The sequence below is a fragment of the Ooceraea biroi genome, chromosome 10, assembly GCF_003672135.1.
Source record: "Ooceraea biroi isolate clonal line C1 chromosome 10, Obir_v5.4, whole genome shotgun sequence".
NCBI lineage: Eukaryota > Metazoa > Arthropoda > Insecta > Hymenoptera > Formicidae > Ooceraea > Ooceraea biroi.
The window spans coordinates 8,388,303-8,410,674 of record NC_039515.1 but is presented as its reverse complement, the minus strand read 5'-3'; the positions used below and the strand labels follow the sequence as shown (position 1 = coordinate 8,410,674).

General features: G+C 45.6%; 1 protein-coding gene across 1 annotated transcript; it reads left to right on the top strand.

The window, feature by feature from the left end:
* The first annotated feature begins 9,909 nt into the window (after positions 1-9,909).
* On the top strand, positions 9,910-10,428 carry LOC105283775. Its single transcript, XM_011346813.2, has one exon. The coding sequence runs from the start codon at positions 9,910-9,912 to the stop codon at positions 10,426-10,428; it is 519 nt and encodes a 172-aa protein (XP_011345115.1).
* The last annotated feature ends 11,944 nt before the right edge of the window (positions 10,429-22,372 follow it).

Genomic DNA, 22,372 nt, shown 5'->3' with positions numbered 1-22,372 from the left:
CAGCTTGCAAGAGTAGCATAATTACGTAATACACGTACAATGCTCGGCGCGATCTCACAGAACAGGGCTCTCGAATTTTCGCATGCCTGACTTGCGCCGGAGCCGGCTTTAACGGGCCAAGCTGGCTACCTTTACAGAAGTGAAGCCAGCATATGATCCAAATATTTTAGTCTGCTCTAATTATTCATTTGCGCTATAGAAACAAGATTAAAGTTACTTACAACCTGCGCGCAAAATTTCAGAAAATGCATAAATACTCTCTCGATGATTACTCGCGAAGTCTATCGTTTACGAGCGCGCGAATACACATATACATATTTCTTAACGACGCGATGTAATCTCGAACGTCGGGCAAGCTTAACAAGAGAGATGGAGAAAAGAAAGAAAAAGAGAAAGGGAAAAAATGTAGATCTTGCCAGAACCCCGAGTAAAAGGCACCCTTTTAATCCGCACTCGGCGACTCCCTTCCTCCGATAGACGGGAGATTATCACGGGGGTATCATACGGGGCCTCTCGAGAGTGCGAGCGTAAGGGTGAGTCGGGAGCGAGGAGGAGGGGGTGGAGGAACGTGTAGAGAGTAGCCGTGGAGGAGGGAGAGGAGACCCCATGGTTACCGGTGGCCAGAAGTGGGGTTCCCGTGGCGCGGAGCACCGCCAAATCCACCGCAAATGCCATCGAGTACTCCTTGGCCGTACGTGAGCGCAAGGGCGACCGCGAGAGCACGTGGTACTTGAACCAGTTGGGGACCCACCGAGAGAGCGGCCGACCGAATGTCGGCCTGCCTGTGTGCACGTGGTGGAGTCGGGGTGAAATGAGCTCGCGAAATAAAAAAAAAAAGAGAAAAAAAATGAGTGCGCGCTCCGCGCTCTCGTATTCGTACGACGCGAACACAGGTCACCCGCTCGGGTACCAGTAAGGGCTCGTATCCTCGGGCCCTTACTCCGCGAACACCGCGCCCACGTCGGAAATAGTATGCTTCGGCACGGCGATTGTATGAAACGTCGTGCTGCAACTGTATATATTTTCATGCTTGATTTGAAATTCATTTCTGAAATCTGGGTGGACGCTGTGTCTTTTTCTCGTGATCATTTAATTTGCAAGATGCGGCGCGCGTGATGTTTGTTTTGTAGATCTGTGCGTTGTTGAATATACTTTGTCGATTTTAACTTAAGATATTCCTTTGAAAAATAGGATTTTTAATAAAGACTATATATTTTATATTTTTGTTTTCTATTGATATGTGTTCTTCAGAACTAGTACAAATACCATAAGGATTGTAGAGTATTCTTCATATCACTAGTCAGATCACCATCAATTACATTTGTCCATCTGTGTGTGACAGATACGATTACAATATAAAATAGAGTCAATTGTTAATCGCAGTTTATTTCGATTGCTGAACGTGAATAGCTCACGTGAATGTTTTCGGAACTATCGTTCAGTCTCGGCGCGTGATTTTCGGGTCACTACACCTTTTATGAGCATTGCACTCCGTCGTAAAAGAAACGTACGACGTCACATGCGTTCGGAATTCAGAATCAGTGCGATGGATGACGAGAATGATGACGACAAAATATGTACAAATAATATTCTTTATATAATATATTTATATATTATATACGTATATAATACGTATACACGTATCGGCGCGTATCGCTCCAACGGACTTCGCTAGGGTCGGCGATGGTGACGTCGGGAGGCCGTAGAGGGTGGGATGGAGCCGGTTTGTAACAAAATCAATAGAGGGGTGGCGCGCGAGAGGACACACCGGCGGGGTAAAGCGGGAGGGAAGGGAGCAGAAGGGTAAACGGGCCGGCGCAGGAAGAGGGTGGCTCGCGCGGGGATGGTTCGGCGGGCGCAGGCGCACTCGGAAGACGCGGAGGAGGGTACACGCTGGAAAGGGGGCGAAGGAAGACAAAACCACCCCGCCGCCGGCTACTCCCACCCTCTGGACGAGGCGACGGACTGCGATGGAGTGCCTCCATCCTCCTTCTCCACCTCTTCCTCCTCTTCCTCCTCCTTCACCTCCTCCTGCACCTCCTGCTTCTGCTCTTCCGCCGTCGTCGTGGTCCCTTTACTCTCCCCGTCCCTGCGCGTTACCCCTTCCTACCTCCTCCACCTACTTCGAGTCTATAGAACAGCTCTCGCTAACGTGAAACTCGGGGGTTGATGCGCCCTCCCGGGATGGTACGTGCTGCCATCGTCGCTGCCGCGGTGAAACCTCGGAACAGCGCGAATCTCGGGCATTTTGTCTCGGAAACGTTGGTCCTGAGATATTCCATCACGAATTCTGCGGCTAATCTCGACCGATAGTCTGGAAAAATATGCCAATATGTCAGACCATGTGATCTCGCCAGAACGATTTCCCCCTGAGCTTTCGAGTTTTCCAATGCTCTGACGTATAATCATTTAAAACTATTATTGGCAAGTCTAGATTCTGTGGTAGAGGCACAAAATTAGTCTAAAAATTTGTCGGAGCATCAAATATCCAATGAACGTAGTAGGGTAAGAGATACAATCATTGACAGGGATATAGTTATTGACACATTAATTTTTTTAATTGAAATTTCTCGACACATGCATGGCTCTTGTGTGAAACGTTCATATGCTCGTACAAAGTACTCCTTCACCAATAAATTTACTGAATTGTCTTAGATTTCTGTCATTGCGTTTCGAAGCGGTAGCGAAAACAATCACTGACCCACTCCTGGCGAAGCTCCGAATAGATCAGTGATTGTTTTTGTTACCGCTTCGAAACGCAATGACAGAAATCTAAGATAACTCAGTAAATCTGTTGGCGAAAAGGTACTTTGTACGAGCATATAAACTTTGCGTACGAGCGTCATGCATGTGACGAGAAATGTAAGTTAAAAGAGTTAATATGTGTCAATAACTGTATCCCTATCAATAACTGTACCTCTTACCCTACTTTATTGTTGCAGTTTTGACACATGAGCAAGGATCATCTCTCTATTATGTTTAAGAGTAGCAGAATTTGAATATGAATTTTATTAGAGTAATGAGAGAGAATTTAAACGTTCACTAATGCCGAATCTTCGAGTTCTTAGGCTGGCAGAAATCATCATATAATATATCTCACAATTATTGTCCCAGACAACAGACTCGCACAGATATCGATTCTTCGGAACAAAAGGTATCACTCCGTGGCAAGCGCCAAAAGATCAATGAAGTATTGAGTCGCTTAACACCCTAAAATATCGAGTAAAGAAGACCTTCACATTATCACTGTCTTATTATGTAAATCATGACGCTCATTTAATTATCTAACTATTGCTCGAATGAACTTTTCACATAGCAATAAACGTTCCGTATGGAACATCACACATTTTATACACGTAATCCGCAATAACGTGTAGTAGTTCGCGTTCTTTCGTGAATTTACCGTACCGCTATTCTACGTGTGAACGAAGAGCTTTTCACGCAGCGAGCACCGCCATTTTAGCGAAACGAACCGGCGCTGTCTCGGTCTGATAAATCGGCCAAGATGGGAAACGTCGCGCGTACGTCGGAACGTCGTTTGCAAACACTAATAAAGTGCCATTCTTCCGCCACTCGGTTCGTCTCTCACCCCTTCGGTGGTGCGCTTGCTCGCGCGTATTGTCGCGCCACCACCGCGTCGTCGTGCGTAAGTGCGCTACGCGTTCTACGCCCCGCATGCGTGCGTGCGTGTACGCATTATTTCACGCGAGGGCGTCGAAAACGTATTTACCGTGCCCGGCGGGACAAGCGCCTTGATTTGTCGCCGAAAATCAGGCGAGGGTGAAATCAAGGGTCGCGATAAAAGCATTAGCTGCCCGCTTAAGTGTTTTTCCAACTTGTTCAACTCTGTTGTCTCTCTTCTTCTTTTCTCTCGTCCTTTTTTCTCTTTTTCTTTCGCTTTCGTTCTTTCTTTCTCTCTCCTCCTGTTATCGTTTCTGCACCCTCCCTCCCCCCGTTTCCCTGTCATCCGATGTTGTACGAGGGACGTCGCCGTTCTGATATCGACAGGTCTGGCGTGTCTTCACGTCCTTAGCATTTCCGCCTTTCTCTTTTTCCGCGGGATCGTCGAGCAGAATCGCCGCGAGGAAACTGACCGGAAGTTTCGACATTTTATCGGATCGCTTATTGACGGGCTTTATCATGAACTTTGACTTAATTAACCGTTGCGCATTAAAATGTGAGTGAGGGACCAGTGATATTAAAGGGTCAGTGGTAACCCCGCTTTAAAGGTCGCCTTCCCCGAAGACCAGCGGCGAAAGGTTAGCGGGTCCTAATCGATTTATGTAATTATAGCAAATATTTGCGCCACACAGGTGTGTGAAACGCGCTTGCGCCAATATTTAGCTCTCGTCATTCATTCATGCACCAAGATGGTATTCTTGTTACTGATCGTTTAATTAAATTCCGTTAATTAGATGCGTGTGTTCAGAACACCGTAGGGTTACCGCGCAGTGTCGCTGTTCAGATGATACCGTCGACTTGCGGAATTCTATCGGGTTGCCCTGGTTTTTGCCGATTGTTCGAAAAACAGCGAGGTCAATGGGAGCGATGCATGGACGGCGATGCAAATGATGGCCGGCGGACAGTGAAAGCGACGGCGTAATAATCCGAACAGTGGCAAACAGACGTAGATAAAAGTAAGTGAAAGAGAAAGAGAGGAGGGGGAGGAAATAAAAGTCTGGAGGGAAAGAGAACGCTGGCCAGACGGAGATAGGGACACCGTCTGACAAAGGACGACAGAATCTCTTTGTTCTCGTGGCTCAACGGCTTCACTCCGTGGCCGCGATGTTTCGTCAAGGTCACTCTCATTCACTCCCTATGCCAGTACTCCGTTTCCTTCCTCCCTTCTGAATTCGATGCCATCATCATGTTTTTTTTTTCTTTTTTAATAGCGACGTCTTGATCAGTGAGCTTTATTCAAGTACGACTGGCGAGTTTCTTCGCAATTGAACGATCTTCAGCAATCAAAGCAATTAAATGCCGACATAGGGTTTTTTTTCGCACTCTTGATGCGTCCGTATCCTTATTTATTATATATTCTGCTGTAGATATAAATGGTAAATTAAATTTCTGATATAAATGTAACGACACACATGTAAACATAATAATTATGTCAAAACGCCCCATAATCGATGTTATTCTGTCATGAATTCTTGGGTAATACACACTACAAACACATTATAGATGGTAGGATATTATTCCATTTCAAGCAGGGGATGGACTTTGAAGTTGCACCTCTTTGTAAAGTATAATCTAATCCATTGCTTTCCTATGGTCATTCGTGGCGAGCTCGTTTCAGGGTTGTCGTTTCTGAATGGCGATTTTGACCTGCGGTGTATCAATGGCATTTTTCGATATATACGGAAGAATCCCTTTTATTCTCTTTTGTTGTCTTCCTACTCCTTTTCACCCCCTCCCCTCTCTCTCTCGCTCTCTCTCTTTCCGTTGCTCTATATCTTTGGAATTTCATTCGGAATTTCGTGAAATAAAACTTTATGAAATGTGTTTAATGTTTTAAGAAATATTAAAAATTTCATATAAAATGCTTATATAAGTAATATACTTATATTCATGGTGCTTTTATTCTCTCAAATTTAATGAGCTAATGCATTATAGTGTTTATACATGCCTTTATATACTTTCATTACGTGCCTCATGCTGCGTTATTTTCTCTAATTATTAGCTCCGTTTCTTATAATCTCTTTCTTCATATTATGCAGCTTGTTGTTAGCGGAACTTTTACAGAACGTAACAAACTTCTTTCTTTCTTCCTCTCTCTCTATCTCTTTTTTGGTCTCTCTCGTTCTCCACGTTTCTCGTCCGCGCTAGATTTCTTTACGCGGTGGACCAACGATCCATTGTCGGCTCGGGCTCACTGGGTAGAAGTCGGGTGCAGGAGAGGATGAATTGTCGCACTGTAGAACCCCCTACCGACAACTCGAAAGGAAATGAGGTGCCCCCGACAAGACCTATCCCAACGAAAAAGAAGCTACCGGACCGTACGAAAGAAGAAAATCTTTCCTTACGCGAATCACGCGCGCGTCGTTGGTGTCGACACCAACGCCTTGACCGCGTTTCTTCCGTCAGATGGAAAATATCGTGTCATGAGATTAATACATATATATAAAATGTAATCCTCCGCGATGATGTGTTATTTCCTTTAACGTTTCCTTGCACCACGAGTACCTCGCTCACTTACTGACAAAGATAATATAATGAATATATATAAAAAAGTAGGTCCGTATCAATGCATTCGTCATTTTAGTTTATTATAATCTTATCATTTGTTTTTTCATTACCATTATGGTCACTCTATTAATAGATGATACAAATGTGATTAGATCCTGTAAATACACATCGTGCCCATAAGAGGGATGTATTAGATCCGTTTTAATCTTCTTCGTATTTCTTTGGGCGCGTGGCGCGACAAAAGCACTAGAGGTCCCACGTAAGAGAGTGAAAGCGAGAGCCCGCTTCGAGAGGTGTTTTGGATTTGCCAGGTGCGAAGAAACACGCGCGCGACCAGTATTCTTACTGCCGAGCGTCTTCTCTCGTCGGTCAGGACGGGGCCCGAGGAGAAAGATCCCTTTGGCGGATCACAACTCGGCCATTCAATTTTCACGCTACCTACGAATTCGATGATGTGAAGCCGCGCTCGGATCCGACGAAGTGAATATTATCACCCCTGCGAGGGGAGAATCACGTTAACGGGAGAAAACGGAAATTCGCTTTCGCTGTTGCGATAACGCGGCTTCAATCTAATTTCGAGATTCCAATTGATAGTATGTTTTATAGATTGTAACAATGTGCACATGTGCCTCTCTCGTCAAGCAACGTCGAGCGCAATTGAACCACGCAATTTGCATGTCGTAAATTAAAAAGACGTTTCCTCGCACGCGATACGCCGGCTTTGTGCCAGCCGAGAAAGAGAATCGGCTTTATTTCCTCCTATCGGCGAGATAACGAGCCGTGGACCCGGAGTGACACCTGAGGTGTCGAGGCCATGACACGTTACGAGGGTTGCCGTACCAGACATCCATCACGTCTTTGTGTAGCTGCCCAGGTGACACCTGGTTCTGCGTCCCCCATCTCCACTATAAACCCCTACGATTTCTTTTTAACCTCCCCTCTATGCTCACGGTGGTCACATCCGCCTCCGAAAACTGCGTAGACTGCAATGTGGTAGGAGTCATGAGCAAACAAATATCCGAAATCTCGGCCGATTGTATTCAATTTCATACGAGATGAGAATTATCTTGGAAGTTAACAAAATATCAGTTGGGATTAATTTTTTCAGACTGTGCTTCAGTGACGTCGATCTACTTAAATATATTTGAATGCTTTTAGGATTTAGAATCATTTACACCTATAAACCTACAATCGCAAAGTCTACATGAAAAAAGTAGGACGAAAGAGAATAAGCAGGTCACCTCTAAGTAATATCCAAAGAATGGAGACTCATTTTTGGCAAAAGTCACCAAGAGTCCCTCGAGATAGATTACTTGGTCTGGTGGTTTTGAAAAAAGAGGAAGGCAGAAGCAACCGGTCCGTCCTTTACTCCATTTCTTACCCCCGGTCGAGGGTTCCTTCATTGAGAACGATCGCCAAATCCAGGTGTCCCCATTCTACAGGGTCCTCAGGGACCTTCATATTTCACTCATCTCGTCAATGGCTGGAAGGAAGCCTGACGCAGGTGTGCGAGGTCTCGTTCGTGGATCTTGGCGATCCCCGTGCAATAAAGTGGATGCGCAGGGCGCAAGAGAAACGAAGCGTGGGCGGCGAAACGAATTTCTAAACCTCGGTCGTCGGTTCCCGGCCACTGAGACTTCCGGTATGCGGGACCGATTGGGTCCACCCGCTGCGAAAGGGCTGACACGCGACTGACGTCGGTCAGCAAAACGCGCGCGAGAATTCACCCTCATTCTCCCGACTATTTCAGTTTGCCGCCCTGTATTGTGCGTTAGCGAAAAATATGAGTCGCCAATCACTTCTGCGTTCGCTGGTAATGATCACTGAATTTTCCGCGTGTAATATTATACTTCGTTAGCCAGCGAACGAAACGTAACGCGTAAAAGTACTCTGGACATTTATTTTGTGACACGACGGTATTTCTGTAACAGGGATTAATAACTTGCAATATTTGTGAACTGTTAATATTTGCTAATGTAACAATATCGGCGAGAAATACGAGTCTCAAATCGCTGCCTTCATTTATTGACCGCATTGAGCTTTTTCGTGCGTTCCGTTGTACTTTATCATTGTGCAAATCGCATATCACATGTAACATGAACATGTTCTAAACATTACTTCGCAGCATAACAGCGCAACGGAAAAAAATATCTCATTAATCTCTCCGGAAAAAACGCTCGAAGCATCGCATATTTCAGCTTTCCAATAACAAATTACAAACATTAAACGCAATGCTTATCGATACAAATTCGCGATGTAATATCGTTTTTGATGGAAACATGAATTTAATTGCTATTATCGTCGAGCTCGCCAAATCATTTCGGAGAGGGAGAGGAGTGTCCTTCCAGGGGAATATCGATCGATCGACACCTTTGGCGACCCGATCCGCCGACATGTAAGCCCGACACCGCTTCGGGGATGGCGCGAGGGAACTCGTCGATAGCCACCGACAGAGGGAGGCGGTACCTCTCATTAATAACCGGTGACTCGGCGTTTATATAAATAATCCTACGCGGTCGCAGGCACTCACCTGCGATTCGGTCGATCGCTCACTCTCCTGACGTGAAAGAAGCTTCTCCTCTCCTCCTCACGGTTATGGCCGATCCATCCACCGCCTCGTCGTGCTCTTTCACTCGCTCGCTCGTGTCCATTCTCTTCCTTTCGCCTCATTTTTCCCTCCACCCTTCGGGGGATCGCCGCGCCGGCACTTTCTTTCTCTTTCTTCCGCGCAGACTCCTCAATCGGAATTCCGAAAGGCACTAGAGCAGGGCACTCCTCTAGTCACTGTCGAGTTTATGAATGCCTGCCTGCGACGTCCGGTCATTTATTTCGGCGGCTATGTGCTCCATACACCTAGAACGCTGGCACCAATACTTCATCCGGTACCTCAGGATCAGGACACGAATATGCGCATTACATGCGCCTGTCGCGAGCGAGCGAGATCAATGCAATCTTAAAAATTAATTACCCATCCTTTCTGATGTGTGATGAACTAAGAATGTAAAAAGTCTGTCCTATTTCTGCATGGAAAGTTTTCGGAATGGTTGGTCCGTAGTTTGATTCTGATTCTATGTATTTTATGTCTGAAACTTTCATAAGATCTTGATATCATTTTGATGATCGCTCAATTTCCGTAGATACATTGCTGAGAAGGATAACGTGCAGCCGGCCCGTAAGTTACGCGATCGGGACGCGGAACGCCACGGAATTCCGAGGGTGCGAGAAGAGACATTAAAACTATTTTCCGTGGTGCGATGCGTCTTCATAACGGCGTAATAAAAGTTTCCATTCTTGCAAATGGGTAAACTTTATTTGCCAGAGTGAGGGAGGAGCACGATGATGTTTCTGCTCCCTACTTCTGTGTATTGTCCCCGTTTGGTGCACCCGCGCATAAACTTCGGCCGGTGCAATTATTACTCGTCCGCTTTATGGCGTGGACGACGCTGACCGACGAATGAGGAAGGAAGCTTGAAATATTGAGAACTGTGAAACTTTGTCACAAAAGATCACGGCGGGCATAACAACAAAATAGGAATTTTTTTGGAGAAATTGAACATTTGATTTCAAAGCTGTCTTATGAAACTTGTGCAAAATTATCAAAAAGGTAATCATTAACAAAGAAATTTGTCAGTTATTCTTGTGACAGTATTTCCAAAAACATTACTTATAATTGTTGATAAACACGTAAACAACAGAATCAAAGCACTAAAACACACTAATATGAAGCTAAACAACATTAATGAGGATGGTGATAATAGAGCCAAATCTGTAGTGTTGCCATTTGTAAATGGTCTTAGTGACATTCTCCACAGAGTTTTTAAAAGCTATAACATTAATGTAATACACACGATAAATAAGAGATTAGACTGTATCATAAAATCTGGCAAAGACGCGCTACCCGATAGTAACAAAACTGGTGTAGTTTACCGCTTGAAATGTAAGGATTGCGATGCCTGCTATGTGGGCCAAACAAAAAGGCACCTGGCTACGAGGGTCAAGGAACATAGAAGCGATATTTCGAAACGTGAAGGTAATTGGTCAGTTGTCAGCAGACACAGAGCTTCCTTGTTCCATGACTTTGACTGGTCAAAGGTAGACATTTTACACCAAGAACAACATTTACATAAACGCGAAGTGGCGGAAATGATTTTTATTAAAAGACATCACAATGCGATCAATCTACAGACAGACACTGATAACTTGCCGGGTGTTTATGATCCTATACTGAAAAATATTTAGAACTGTTTTGATTCGTCACCGAAAACATCATTCTTCGACTTGTCATCATCGAGTACGGACGTGATTCTTTGTCATTGTTCGATAGTTTATGCGATGTCCTTTTTTTGGTTAGTATGTTATTCTGTTGTAATTTATCGAGGTGAATTTTTATTGTAATCATATTGTGTGCCTGTTTAAGTTATTAAATTGTAGTGTAATTTGCGTTGTTGATTGGTTATAGGAAGAAAACGACATTGTAATTAACTGTATATATTAACTTGAAACCTGAAGAGGGCCAGAAATTCTGGTCGAAACGTTGTTTTTTACTGAACAATAAAGTTGCCAGTGGTGTCGACATATCATAATTCTGTTACTATTGATTATTACCTGGCGGAACAAACTGCACTATAATTATTACTTATAATATTTAATTCAAGTTAAATTAAATTCTGTATATCTATACTTCTATACTAATATATAAAGAGATAAAGTTTGTTCCATTGTTCGGGGTAATCTCAGAAACTACTAAACCGATTTGAAAAAATCTTTCACTGGTGGATAGCTTAGATCTTCCTGAGTAACATAGGCTATGTGCAATCGTCTTGCAGCTTCTAAAAATGTGCGCGTCATAACAAAATACGTTCTTTATTCCATACCGAGCACGCGAAGCGCGCGAGGAACAAGCGCCAGCTAGTTATAAATAATTTTTCGTAAACTGGAACTTACAATTGATATTTAATGAGCGAATCGCGCGCACGAAAACAAAGTACGATAAATTCATCCGATTCGTGGCGAAAATGCGCTCGTCTTTATATCATTGCCACTTGTCTTAGAAACTGAGCGTCTTTGTGTACAGCTTCCCATTCGTCTCATTCACGCCGTCGTTTCGGGCGCGCGCGCGCGCGCGAATTGGCGGGGGTGCCGCGAATCGATGGTATCGTAAAATATTTAACGAGGCAGGGAGTTTGGCGGAGCGTCTTTGTAAACGCAGTATGAATATCGCAATAAAATATATATGTATACATACACACACACACATACATGTATGTATATCGTCTGTATATATAGGTACCGCGGATATGAATTCAACGAGTTTCCGTCGTCGGCCCGTTTCTTGCCCTTTCGCCGCCTCGCCTTCGCTCGTTGCGGCTGCCTGCGAAACTCCATAAAAGATACGATCGAGGCATAACGCGGATAATTTCTCTTAATGCTCGGCATAATGCTTGATTCGAGTTCCCGTCGTCTCTCGCTCGCTCAAACGTCCCTTCTTCTCTTCTCGGTCACCCTTCCTCCCTATTCATACGTACGCAGAATACTTCACCGATCGTTATCTTTATACGCATTTCTCTGCATTGTTTCAGAATCACGAGAAAGCTGTGGCTCATCGACGAACGACGAGCATCGCACAATCGGTGAGTGTTATGTGACCTGTATCTTCTTATTATTCCGCGCTCTTTATGACTCTCAGATAGTGTTTTCGCATAGCGTTTAAGGGATGCTGCTGTGGAACAAGTTAACCATGCACGAATCGCAAAAAAAGTTTCGCTGAAATATTTGTTTTGTGTTATGATTATCGAGCTCGGAATAGAGTACACAGTATGTTTGAGAAATAACAGAATTGATGTTATTATTAAATGAAATTAATAATAGATCGAGACTACCCTCACACGTATCCCGTTTCTCGTGCCTCGCATCGTTCATCTCACATGCAGGGGTAGAAATTTGTATGCTTGGGTGATCGCGTATTCATATCCATCCGCGAATATCGCACGTAGAGGCGCGACAATGCCTCTCATAGGCGCGAGCTACCAATGGGACTAAATAAAGGACCGTCGATTGAGCAGCCACGAGCTCAGAAAGACTCAACGTGCGATTCCGCATTCCTTGTCCGTCGTCCTGAATCGATGAACTTTTTCATTTCAAGAATATTCGAAATTTGGAGATATGAGAATGATTAAAGATTCAATTAAAACGCGTTAAGCAAGAGTTATACAATTATTAATGAACACTTGAAAGTGCAATAGTGTAGGAATACTTAAATATTTCTCGCTCGGATATGTACAGAAGGAACAATTATCGAAAAATTTATATCCGTTTGACCTCATCTTCTCGATGATATGACGGACTTTGGGATCCTCCTCGTCTATCCACCGTGCCGATTCGCGATGCATGAAGAGGAGGAAGAAAGAGAACGAGGAGGCAGAAAGAGGCTGCTGGGGGCGGGAGGGCAGGGGACCGACAGGAAGGCGGTGGGAGTCTAGTCTGGGGCACACTCCGAGGGTGGAAAAACATCCCTCTTGATGGCGTCACCTCGAGGGCCCAATTAGCGCCAGCACGAGTGTCATTTCGTCGCGGTTTCCGCATACTGGCTGTCGTTGACTGGCGTTTTCTGCCGGTAGTTCCGTTTCTTCCACGTAGAAAGTTGTGTGTGTATTCACACACAAACACACATACGTATATAGCGTGCGTGATGAGGCGGCTGCATTTCCCGGCACGCCGCCCCCGCAGTCTTCTTGCTCTGCCGATCTCTCTCACTCGTCTTTACACCCTTTCGTCCGCCTACGGAGATCTTCTTACTCTTTTATCCGGCCGCCCTGGAGGGCGGTGGGGTGGACCCCACCGGGCGCATTATTCAATTTTCTAGCAGATATTTCGTGATATAATAATTGGACATTCAGAGCGCGAAACGCCACCTCCGCACGAACCAACCCTCTCCCTGGCCGCCCCTCGCCGGTTTTCAGGACGAAGGCTTGAATTATATATTATATCATATTCCTCGGGCTGGTGGATGGCGCGAGAAACCAGGCGGAGGAGCGCGGGCGACAGGCCGCAACGATATCCTCCCGAAGTGGGCACGGAACGGGTGGCATAGGGAGTGGCTATCAATAGAAATGTTCTCCATCGACGTGGAACACGCTGGATAGTGTGTGTTTTATCCCGCCGTCTCTCCATGTTTTTCCGTTATTTCGCGCGCGCGTCGGACGCGTCTGCTCTCTCTCGCTCTTTCTTCCACCCTCTCGTCTTCTTCCCTTTCACCCGCCCACCCGGTCGCTCGTCTCCACGGTTATTTCCATACACTTTATGCAACGTTAATTATTATCGACGTAATGAGCTCGAGGAAGTCTTCCAAGACGCGACAGCCTCGTCGCGTTTCCGCGCGTCTCGTATCTCTCTTCTTCTCTCTCGCGATTCGCTCGCGGCCACTGCGCTGTCTTTCTCTTTTTCACTAGTTAGCAGCAGCATCGTAGTGTCAAAGGAATCCTCTCTCTCTCGTCATTCTCGGGATGGATACCTCACGAATCTCCGCATCACCGCTCACTTCCGCGAAGCTGATCTCGTTAAGAGACTCGTTCGCTCGCATCTCGCCCGGCCGTGTCTTGTCAGCACGTCTCGGAGAGAGTTTGTCCCCATTTTACCTTTCCAGGATGACAGATCGCTGAAAATCGCGATTTCAGGAACGCGCTAATATTCTTCATCGCCATGACGCCATTTATAGCGTCGCGACTGATGTGGACAATTTCCGCGCGGCGGAAACGCGCGCGTGAGTGAACGAACGATACAAGGCGCAACTCCTAATTGAATTTCCTGCTCTTCCTTTTTTTTGTTTACGTCTGGGTGGATCTCGTCACATAGTATACGGCAACTTTAGTTACCGAATTTATAGATTACGCTAAATCACCGTGCTTAATTAAATTATTAATTATCCCATTTCAAAATTTGCTGCCGTGCCGTTCTCTCCATCGCTCTCAGCTCGCGGGAGCGAATAATTTGGCACTGGGTTTGCGTTTGTTTCGCCGAACCGGCGATAAAACGCGAAAAGCCTGTAAAAACGGGGCGAAGTAGTCGAAAGAGGGAGAAGTGCACAATACCGTCGTTAGGCCCAGTACCAGCGACGACAACTCTTTCCCTCCATACCGTGTATCGAGTGTCATTCAATTGCGCATCCCAATTAAATAACAGGCAAAAGGGCGACATAGCATCGTGAAGCGTCTCGACGGTCCCTAATTGCGAGTCTGAAGGAGGTTAAAGCATTCACGGGGGAAAATGAGAGGGCAGAAAATGAGAGAAAGACAAAACGATGCATGATACAAGTATATGCAGTTGAGAGGGACGTTCGATTTCATGAAGGGCCGTTTTCAGCAAGCAACAAATGGCTTTGCTAGATGCTAAAGTATCTTCTTAATACCGTTATGTAAGTATACTTGTATCATAATTATTATATATAAGTTATTAGTTATCTTTCTCTATCGATCTCTGTAATACGGACGATGACACGTGGCGGAAATAATGGCATGAAGAATAAAATACGACATGGTTAAAAGGCCCCGCCACGATTAAAAAATTAAAGCTCGCTGAAATAACGTACGAGTTTGCACAGGAAATGAAGTTTGTCTCGCGGAAAAAGAATTCAGGATAATAGGACGCACACGCGTGAACCCGTGAACAGGACTCGCACATGTCTCTCTGGCGAGGGTCTAACGGGTCGCGCGCGCGTTTCGATGACGTTCCACGCGCTCGCGCTGAGACGTTCCGGGACCAGACGAAAGAGTAAAGGGTGGAGGGTGGGTTTTTCCTCTCGCCCGCAATCCCGACGGTGTGAATTTTTAACGGTTGCCGCGTGCGAGTATAAAGGGTGAGATTGCGACTCGCTCGAGGGTCGGCACGACGTCGCGCGCGTCCTCCCGCCTCGCCTGTGACTCTCTGTTTCGAGGAGGAAGAGAGGAAAAGGAAAAAAGATTCAGCCGGTTTCAGCGAGAACGTCAGCCGACGACGCGGGGTTAGCTCTTTCAGCTTGCGACTAGTAGCACGCTTGCGCGCGTCTGTTCGCGGAGATGCTGCGGGGTGTCTCTTGTGCGCTATTAAATGGTAACGTAATTAGCACAGGCAAACGAACTAATTACCAGAATGCGACCGGCAAGCGGGGCGCACAAAAGGACGCTCCTAGCCTGTCCCACCATCTCCAAACCTTCCGTCTCTTTTCTCTCTCCTTTTATCTCTCTTTCTTTCTCTTTCTCTCCCTCCCCTACTTCCCCCCTTCTCTTTCGTCTCTTTTCTTTGCCTCCGTTGTTGTCAATTCATCCGTTACATGCGATCACGACCACGATGACAACGATAATGTTGGCGCTGTCGAAATGTTAATTAAAGACAATCTTATAGCAATCGAAAGATAGTAATAATAAATAGAAAGTTATTTTAGTGAAATAATGTGTATAGAAAAGACATGATTAATCCCGCAGTCAATTATCAGCATCGATATGCAACCCCAACGTAGCTTATGTTGTTACAAATATCGAACAGTCCCTCATTAAATCATTACAATGATGAGCCTTATTCTTCTGACCTTCCTAGCAACTTTATTAATAGTTCACAACGTTTCGACCGTGCTTCCGGGCCTTTTCAAGTGAACATCAGTGTACAAAATCGTTAAGTCACTTTGTCCAGAAAATGACAACAGAGCAGAGTTTAAGGAAACACCTCCGAACGTCTTTGAGACTGACAAACAACAACTGAGTCGCTGAGCTCTGTTGTAAGGCTGTACATCAAGCCAGAATCATTTTCTGGAAAAAGTGATTTAATGATTTTGTACACTGATGTTCACTTGAAAAGGACCGGAAGCACGGTCGAAACGTTGTGAACTATTAATAAAGTTGCCAGAAAGGTCAGAAGAATAAGGTTCATCATTTAATTATCCTGGCGGAATAAATACTTGTTAAAGATCATTACAATGATTTCAATGACGTCCAGTTGTCGAAGTGCCTTTATTTAGTCACTTCTGCGTAAGAAGGATAGCATCAAGGTATTACGAGGTTCCTGGATGATCGTCGCGACAGGATGATGAGATGATTTTGCATGCAAAATAAAAGTGCATAATTAGTATGCGCGTCCGTACGGAGTGCGCGTACTCGCTTTGCGAGTGCCTTTCGCGCTGCGATGACGACGGAACTAGGCACAGAGAGGAGGCGTCGCGACGTCAGGCGTCGGGAGTTCAGTGTCGCGATTCGCACTTATGTTCGTCGGAGCGCACCCTCCGCGGAGGGTGCCGGAAGCGTTGGTGGGGTGTCGTGTTACGCGCCACGCGGTTAGACGGACGCGCCCCTTGACGCGCGCGTGTTACGAGCACACGGGCCCGTGCGTACGCGTTCCTGCGTGCGTACCCGCGCGCGACCGCGTGACACGCATCGTGAGCACGACGCGAAAACGTTCGCACCCCACGCGCCTTCTCGCGCGAGGGTGCACGCAGGTACGAGGGAGGAGACAACAGGCCAGTCTCACGCGCGAAATTTGCGAAATGTATTCTGGACGTGCAAAGTAATTCTCGAGTTCTCTTAGTCTTAAGAATAGTACTTGTAACTCTTTTCGAGCTGTTTTCTAGTTTTCTAATTCTATTTTTTACTAGTTCTATTTGTCACTAATTTTTATTATAAATAACAGGAAGATGCTGTGTGCGAGATCTTTGTTATCAAATTACAAAGATCGAAGATATCTAATGATGGTAGATTAAACTTGCTTTTCGCTATCGTACTTTATGATTTTTATATAGAAATTTAAGAAATTTTATTAAAGATTTTTATATTATTATATAGAAATTGTGTTAAAATGGATGTAGAGACTGAATCTCGAGTTTGTCCCACGATGATGCCGCGTTTTACGAGCTCCTTCCCGTCGTTGAGCTACTTCTCCCGACATCTACCCTTTCGTTCCCGCAAGAAGGGTCGAGGTCCGGCGCGAATTAAAGTTTATAATTTACGCGCGAGTTTTCATACCTAATGAGAGAACCGCCGCGTCATGCTCGCACCATGTGCGCATTTTCGCAGGCAAACTCGACTTGCGCGCGTACACGAAGGCGATAAAAATCGCTTTGTAACGCGGCTCTATCTATCACGCGATTCCGCCGACCCCGACGTTCTCCGCATGACGAAAAATCTTGTTTTCCTAGCGAGGAAAATCGCACCGTAAGCGAACGTCGATTTGTAGCGTCATAGATGTTCTTCCGCTTTATAGAATATTATCTTCCTTTTTCCTTTTTCTTTAAAAGTATCGAAAGACGTGAAAGATCCATCAGCAGTGCTATCTTTTATGTGACAGTTATCGTACGCGGTGTGTATTCTTGTCATTATTGGAAACGCAGATCGCGATCGGCCGATTGACATTCTCGAGCAACGTACGATCTTCATCTCTCATTTGAATGCGCCTCAAACGTTCGTATCCAAAACGTGGTCCTCCATGACGCGTTGCATGTTCCCAGTTTCTGTAATTCTGTAACAGCTTTAGTAATTGATGAACGGAGATAGGATGGCACACGATAAAAATGCTCGCCATGTCGTTGCATTGCATCGACGCGAAGAGGAGAGAAAAGAGAAGCAGCAGACAGCTTCATGAAGACAACGCTCTCGACGATACCTTCGGTTCTCCCGGTTGTTAATCGTTGGTTGCACCCTTTCAACCCCCAGTTGCACTCTTTGTCTATAGCGTTTTCGCGCGCCCACGCCTGCACTCATCGTCCATTAGCCTCGTCTCGTCAACGAGAGAACGTATCTGCCGCATCGTCGACGTTCTCATTCTCGCCCTTCGCCCTTTGCTCTCCGCCCCAAGTATTGCGTGTGCGTATACGTTGCAAACGCACGTCTACGCGCGCCTGGAAAAGCTGGGATAACAAGCGCGGCTAGGCGTGAAGAGCAAGCGAGCGACAATCGGCGCGTTGTCTATCGACGCGTACGCGCGTGAAATTTCTGCCTGGCCAGGCATGACTTGCTTTTCGGCGCGATTCTTCGATGCATCGATCTTATGGTCGGCTCATATCTGTTCGCAGTAGACTTATTAGATGCGAGTTGAAGAACGATCTGAGACAAAAGTCCAACGTGAAGATCACACAGAGGAGCATCTGTCGATGAAAACGTGGAGCCAGAAAGACGCGTCGCGACGCTTTCCTTCGCGGTATAATGTAACAAGTAGCACAATAGTTATTGTGGGAGAGTCCCTTATAACTACCTTTTCATAATAATTATGTTATATTAATATATTAATTATATTATATATATATATATATATATATATATATATATATAATATATAGATATCTCTTCTTTAATATGAGTGTTTATCGTTACGATGTATACTGATGATTAATCATTACGTTTCAGTTGGTCGAAAATTGAGATCTATGCATCATGATAGCGCTTATTTGTATACGCTCGCTGCGTTGCAAGCTAACGTTTTAATTTGCACATTTACTGTGCATTTTGTCTGGAGAAGATTTAATTCTTTATGTGTGCATTCTTTACTCCGCGCGCGATTTCATCCCTCCGACTCATTCGGCTTGCCTCAAACCCAGCACCGCCGCTTTTTCCGTCCAGCGACACTCGACTCAATTCGACCGGCATGCCGGTGCTTTCTGGGACATTCGGTAGACGTTGGCAGACCGAGGGCGATTCGCAGGAAAGGAACGCGAGACGACAGAGGTCTATACGTTCACGCTCGGGCAAAGAGCAGGTCGTCGTAAATGCGAGAAACCGGATATATATATATGTGTGCTATGTGTGTGTGGGTGTGTATGTATACGCGCGTATATACACGGCCGCCTTGCTCGAGCCAAGCCCGAGGGGTTTACGAACACAATAGTTTGAAATATTCGAGCGCCCTGGCAAGAAGTTGCCCTCGCGCCGGTAATTAACGAGTTAAAGTTCGGCGTCGCGACGCTACTGCCTCTCTCGCTCGCGTGTCCTTCTCCCTCATCCTCGCACCTCCTTGCACCCCTCGTCGTCGTCGTAAGACTCCCGGCACCCATTAGCCGAGTGCCACGCTACGGGAAACTCTCCTTTTGGCCGCCAAGAAAACCGAGCGTCACCCCTTTTGCCCCGCCACGTCCTGGAAAATTATATCGCTGTCCCTTGGCTGAGCTTTGGCAGTTGTTCGCGTTTGCTTTTATTTTTGCCGTCGCGCTGCTAATGCCTTTCACAAGCGTTCCATCGGCATTTCTATGGCGAGCTCGTTTATCGTTCTATATCACGTAATACTTTGTGTGCTCTTAATCGTTAAAAAGGCATTTTCTCAGACTCGGAGGATTTTTTCTTTCTTTTCTCTCTGCAAAGAGAAATGCTCTAGGAGGATTCTGCATTTAGCAGAAATTTTTTGATACGCGATGAGACACAGAGGACTGGCAACAGCTGAAAGTATTGTGAAGTACTTTGCCTAGAAAGTTTTTTATTATTATTTGCTATTATGCGGGATACGTGATCACCGGTCTACATGTGGAGAATATGAACTGTGTAAGAGCAATTTACGTAGACACTGTGTAATCTACGTAGATAACGCCTGCGAAGGCTGCCGTATCCCTTTTGTTTCCGAACTGAGGCTTTTGCTCCAACAGATTAGACTTAACTCAGGATTGTTCGCTCGCACAAATTTAACTATGAAAATAATTACATGTACGTAACTCATCGGCGAAGGTACTGTGTTCTATTTTCCTATCGTATTTTTTTCTTTTCGGAGATTAAGCAGCAGAAAGCTAAAACGAAATTAGCGATCTCTCATCCGTGGTGAATTATGCTGGAAATATCATCTTATCCCGAAGACTACGTACCGTGCACGTACACAGGCAAGTCTTGAGATAAATCGACGAAGTTGGCCGGCATTAGACAAAGTAACTTACCAATGGGACACGGATTTTGAACCAAGCGGGGGTTGAGAGGATAGAACGGAGGGAATTCGAGTTGCCCGGCGACAGCTCGAGTCCCCTTGGAAACTGTTCCTCCGTAGCGCGGACATTCGTCGAGAATCCGGGAACTTGGTGCTTCCTCTGGATCGAATATGCTCTTAGGTATAAGTTAGGTCATCGTTTCGGCGACTCGCAGCTTTATCGCGATACTGTTCCTAACGTAACGAACGTTCAGTGCGTTAATTACATCTCTCACGTTGAGACATAAAAGACTAAAAAAATTGATTATTAGAAACAAAAAGATTAAAGATTGTAATTTTAATTTGAACTTAATTTGTAACAAAAAAGAATTCTGCTTTGAAAATATTGGTAAATGTGCAGTTAACATTAATTTCATGTCGCGTCCCAATAAATCTTTCCGAGTCGCCACGTAGTTTAATTTTACGGAATCCGGCTTCTGTCTAGAGCGAGGTTGTATCGCTTAAACGGGGGGTTCCCTTTTTACGCGGAGCAGCTTCCTAGTAGAAATAATAGCGAGCCTGGATTAAAACGTAACACCCTCTCCCCCGTCTTAAATGTATGCAGATCGCATGCCCCCGCTGTATACATACGCGCGCGTCCACCAGGAACTCTCGAGTATTTATGTATTCAAATCCCCGCGCTCATCGAGTGGGACGTTTGTTGGCTTTTCTAATAGAACCGTTTATTCTTGCATTAGCATATGCGCATACCGCCCGACATCGCATATGCGATACGCCGAGATTCATCCAAGAGCGTGCGTACACACACGCTCTGTATATCGATTATCGTTGTCTCGCTCTCGTGTTCCCCCTACGTTGCAATTGCATGCTGGATTGAAACTACCAGCAAACCGATAAGAAGTCCTTTTTTTGATGGATCGCTCGAATGCGGAACGTGGGAAAGTGTGAGCATAATTTGAAATACCTAATTAAATAATAATTAAATAATTAAATAGTAATTAAATAGTAATTAATCGTGGTGCTGCTGAAGTCCATGGAAATTGAAACAATAATTAGACTTAAGAAAGATACTTTATTTTTGTCATTTTTACAACATATATGATGACCAAATTACATGATGAAAATTACAATTAATTCTTGTTATGCTGAACGAGATTATTATCATAAACTGTTACCATTCCTTCGACCGCAGAAGTGATATAATTATTGCAGGATTCGATCAACCGCGAAAATCGATCTTTTTGGTATTCTTCATTCCGAATATTGACAGTTTGGACAAATATCCGTGGATATCAATCGCCCGGAAGAGCGCGAGCGATCCTCCGGGCCGGCGAGAGGAGAGGCTTGAGATTGCGGAACGAGAGCGAGGGCGTGAGCAGGGGAGTGCGGGGAACGGGAGCCGAGAGACACTCGGCTGGTAAACAAACTGTCTGAAACACTCCGGGACGCTCCATTCCATTCGAGAACCCTGCGAACCCCGTAGGTCCTCTCGACGGGCATTATCTCGGTACATATTTAAGTGCATGACATGAAGACTGCTGCCCCCCTTTCCTAGCCGCCCCCTTCGGCCCACACCTCGCCCTTGCCGCGCGTTCTCCGTCCACTCCCTCGTCGTGGTGTCCTCCGCAAAAGCCACCCCACTTCCCCCTTCGTTCTCTCGCGACTCTCTGCTTCTAGAAGTCCTCGTTTCCCGGCCGTTGCTGCTGCTGCTGCTGTTGCTGTCATATGCAGCCCTGGGCGGGTCATCAGATACTACAGCTTGGATAGCGGTGAACGGAACACTCGCACAGCGCACGCGCGCCGCACAATCGCACGTACCCGCGCATACCCGCAGGTACGTCACCGACTAACCGCGTGTCAGAGAACGAAGGGAGAAAAAGGATGATAGTACGTCGCTATGTAGGGTGATGTAGCAAGACGATCCGCGTGGTAGCTTCGTGCGAATCGAGATTCTCTTTTCTCGTCGTGGATGATCCCGTGATTAGACCTTTCGGTGATTCATCCATCGGATTATTTTATCACTTTGATGTCATCGTTGGATGCTGATGTGTTCTATTGCGCTTGTCAAAATTGGAATTCCTCAAATCTCAAATTTTTAAGTGGATATAGTTGCAGCTATATTCTTATTTTCCTATTTTCCACGCGTTTCCTATTAGAGGTCTCGCAAATTGAGCGTTCCTTTTCCCGCAAAACTCACCCTGTGCACATGTTTCAGAAGCACGATTGTTATCGCCAGGCAAATTCGTACGAAATGCCGGTCAGGATCAAAGATACGTCGGGGGCGGTCGAGGTGCCAATATATATATATATATATAGGCAACAATCGCTG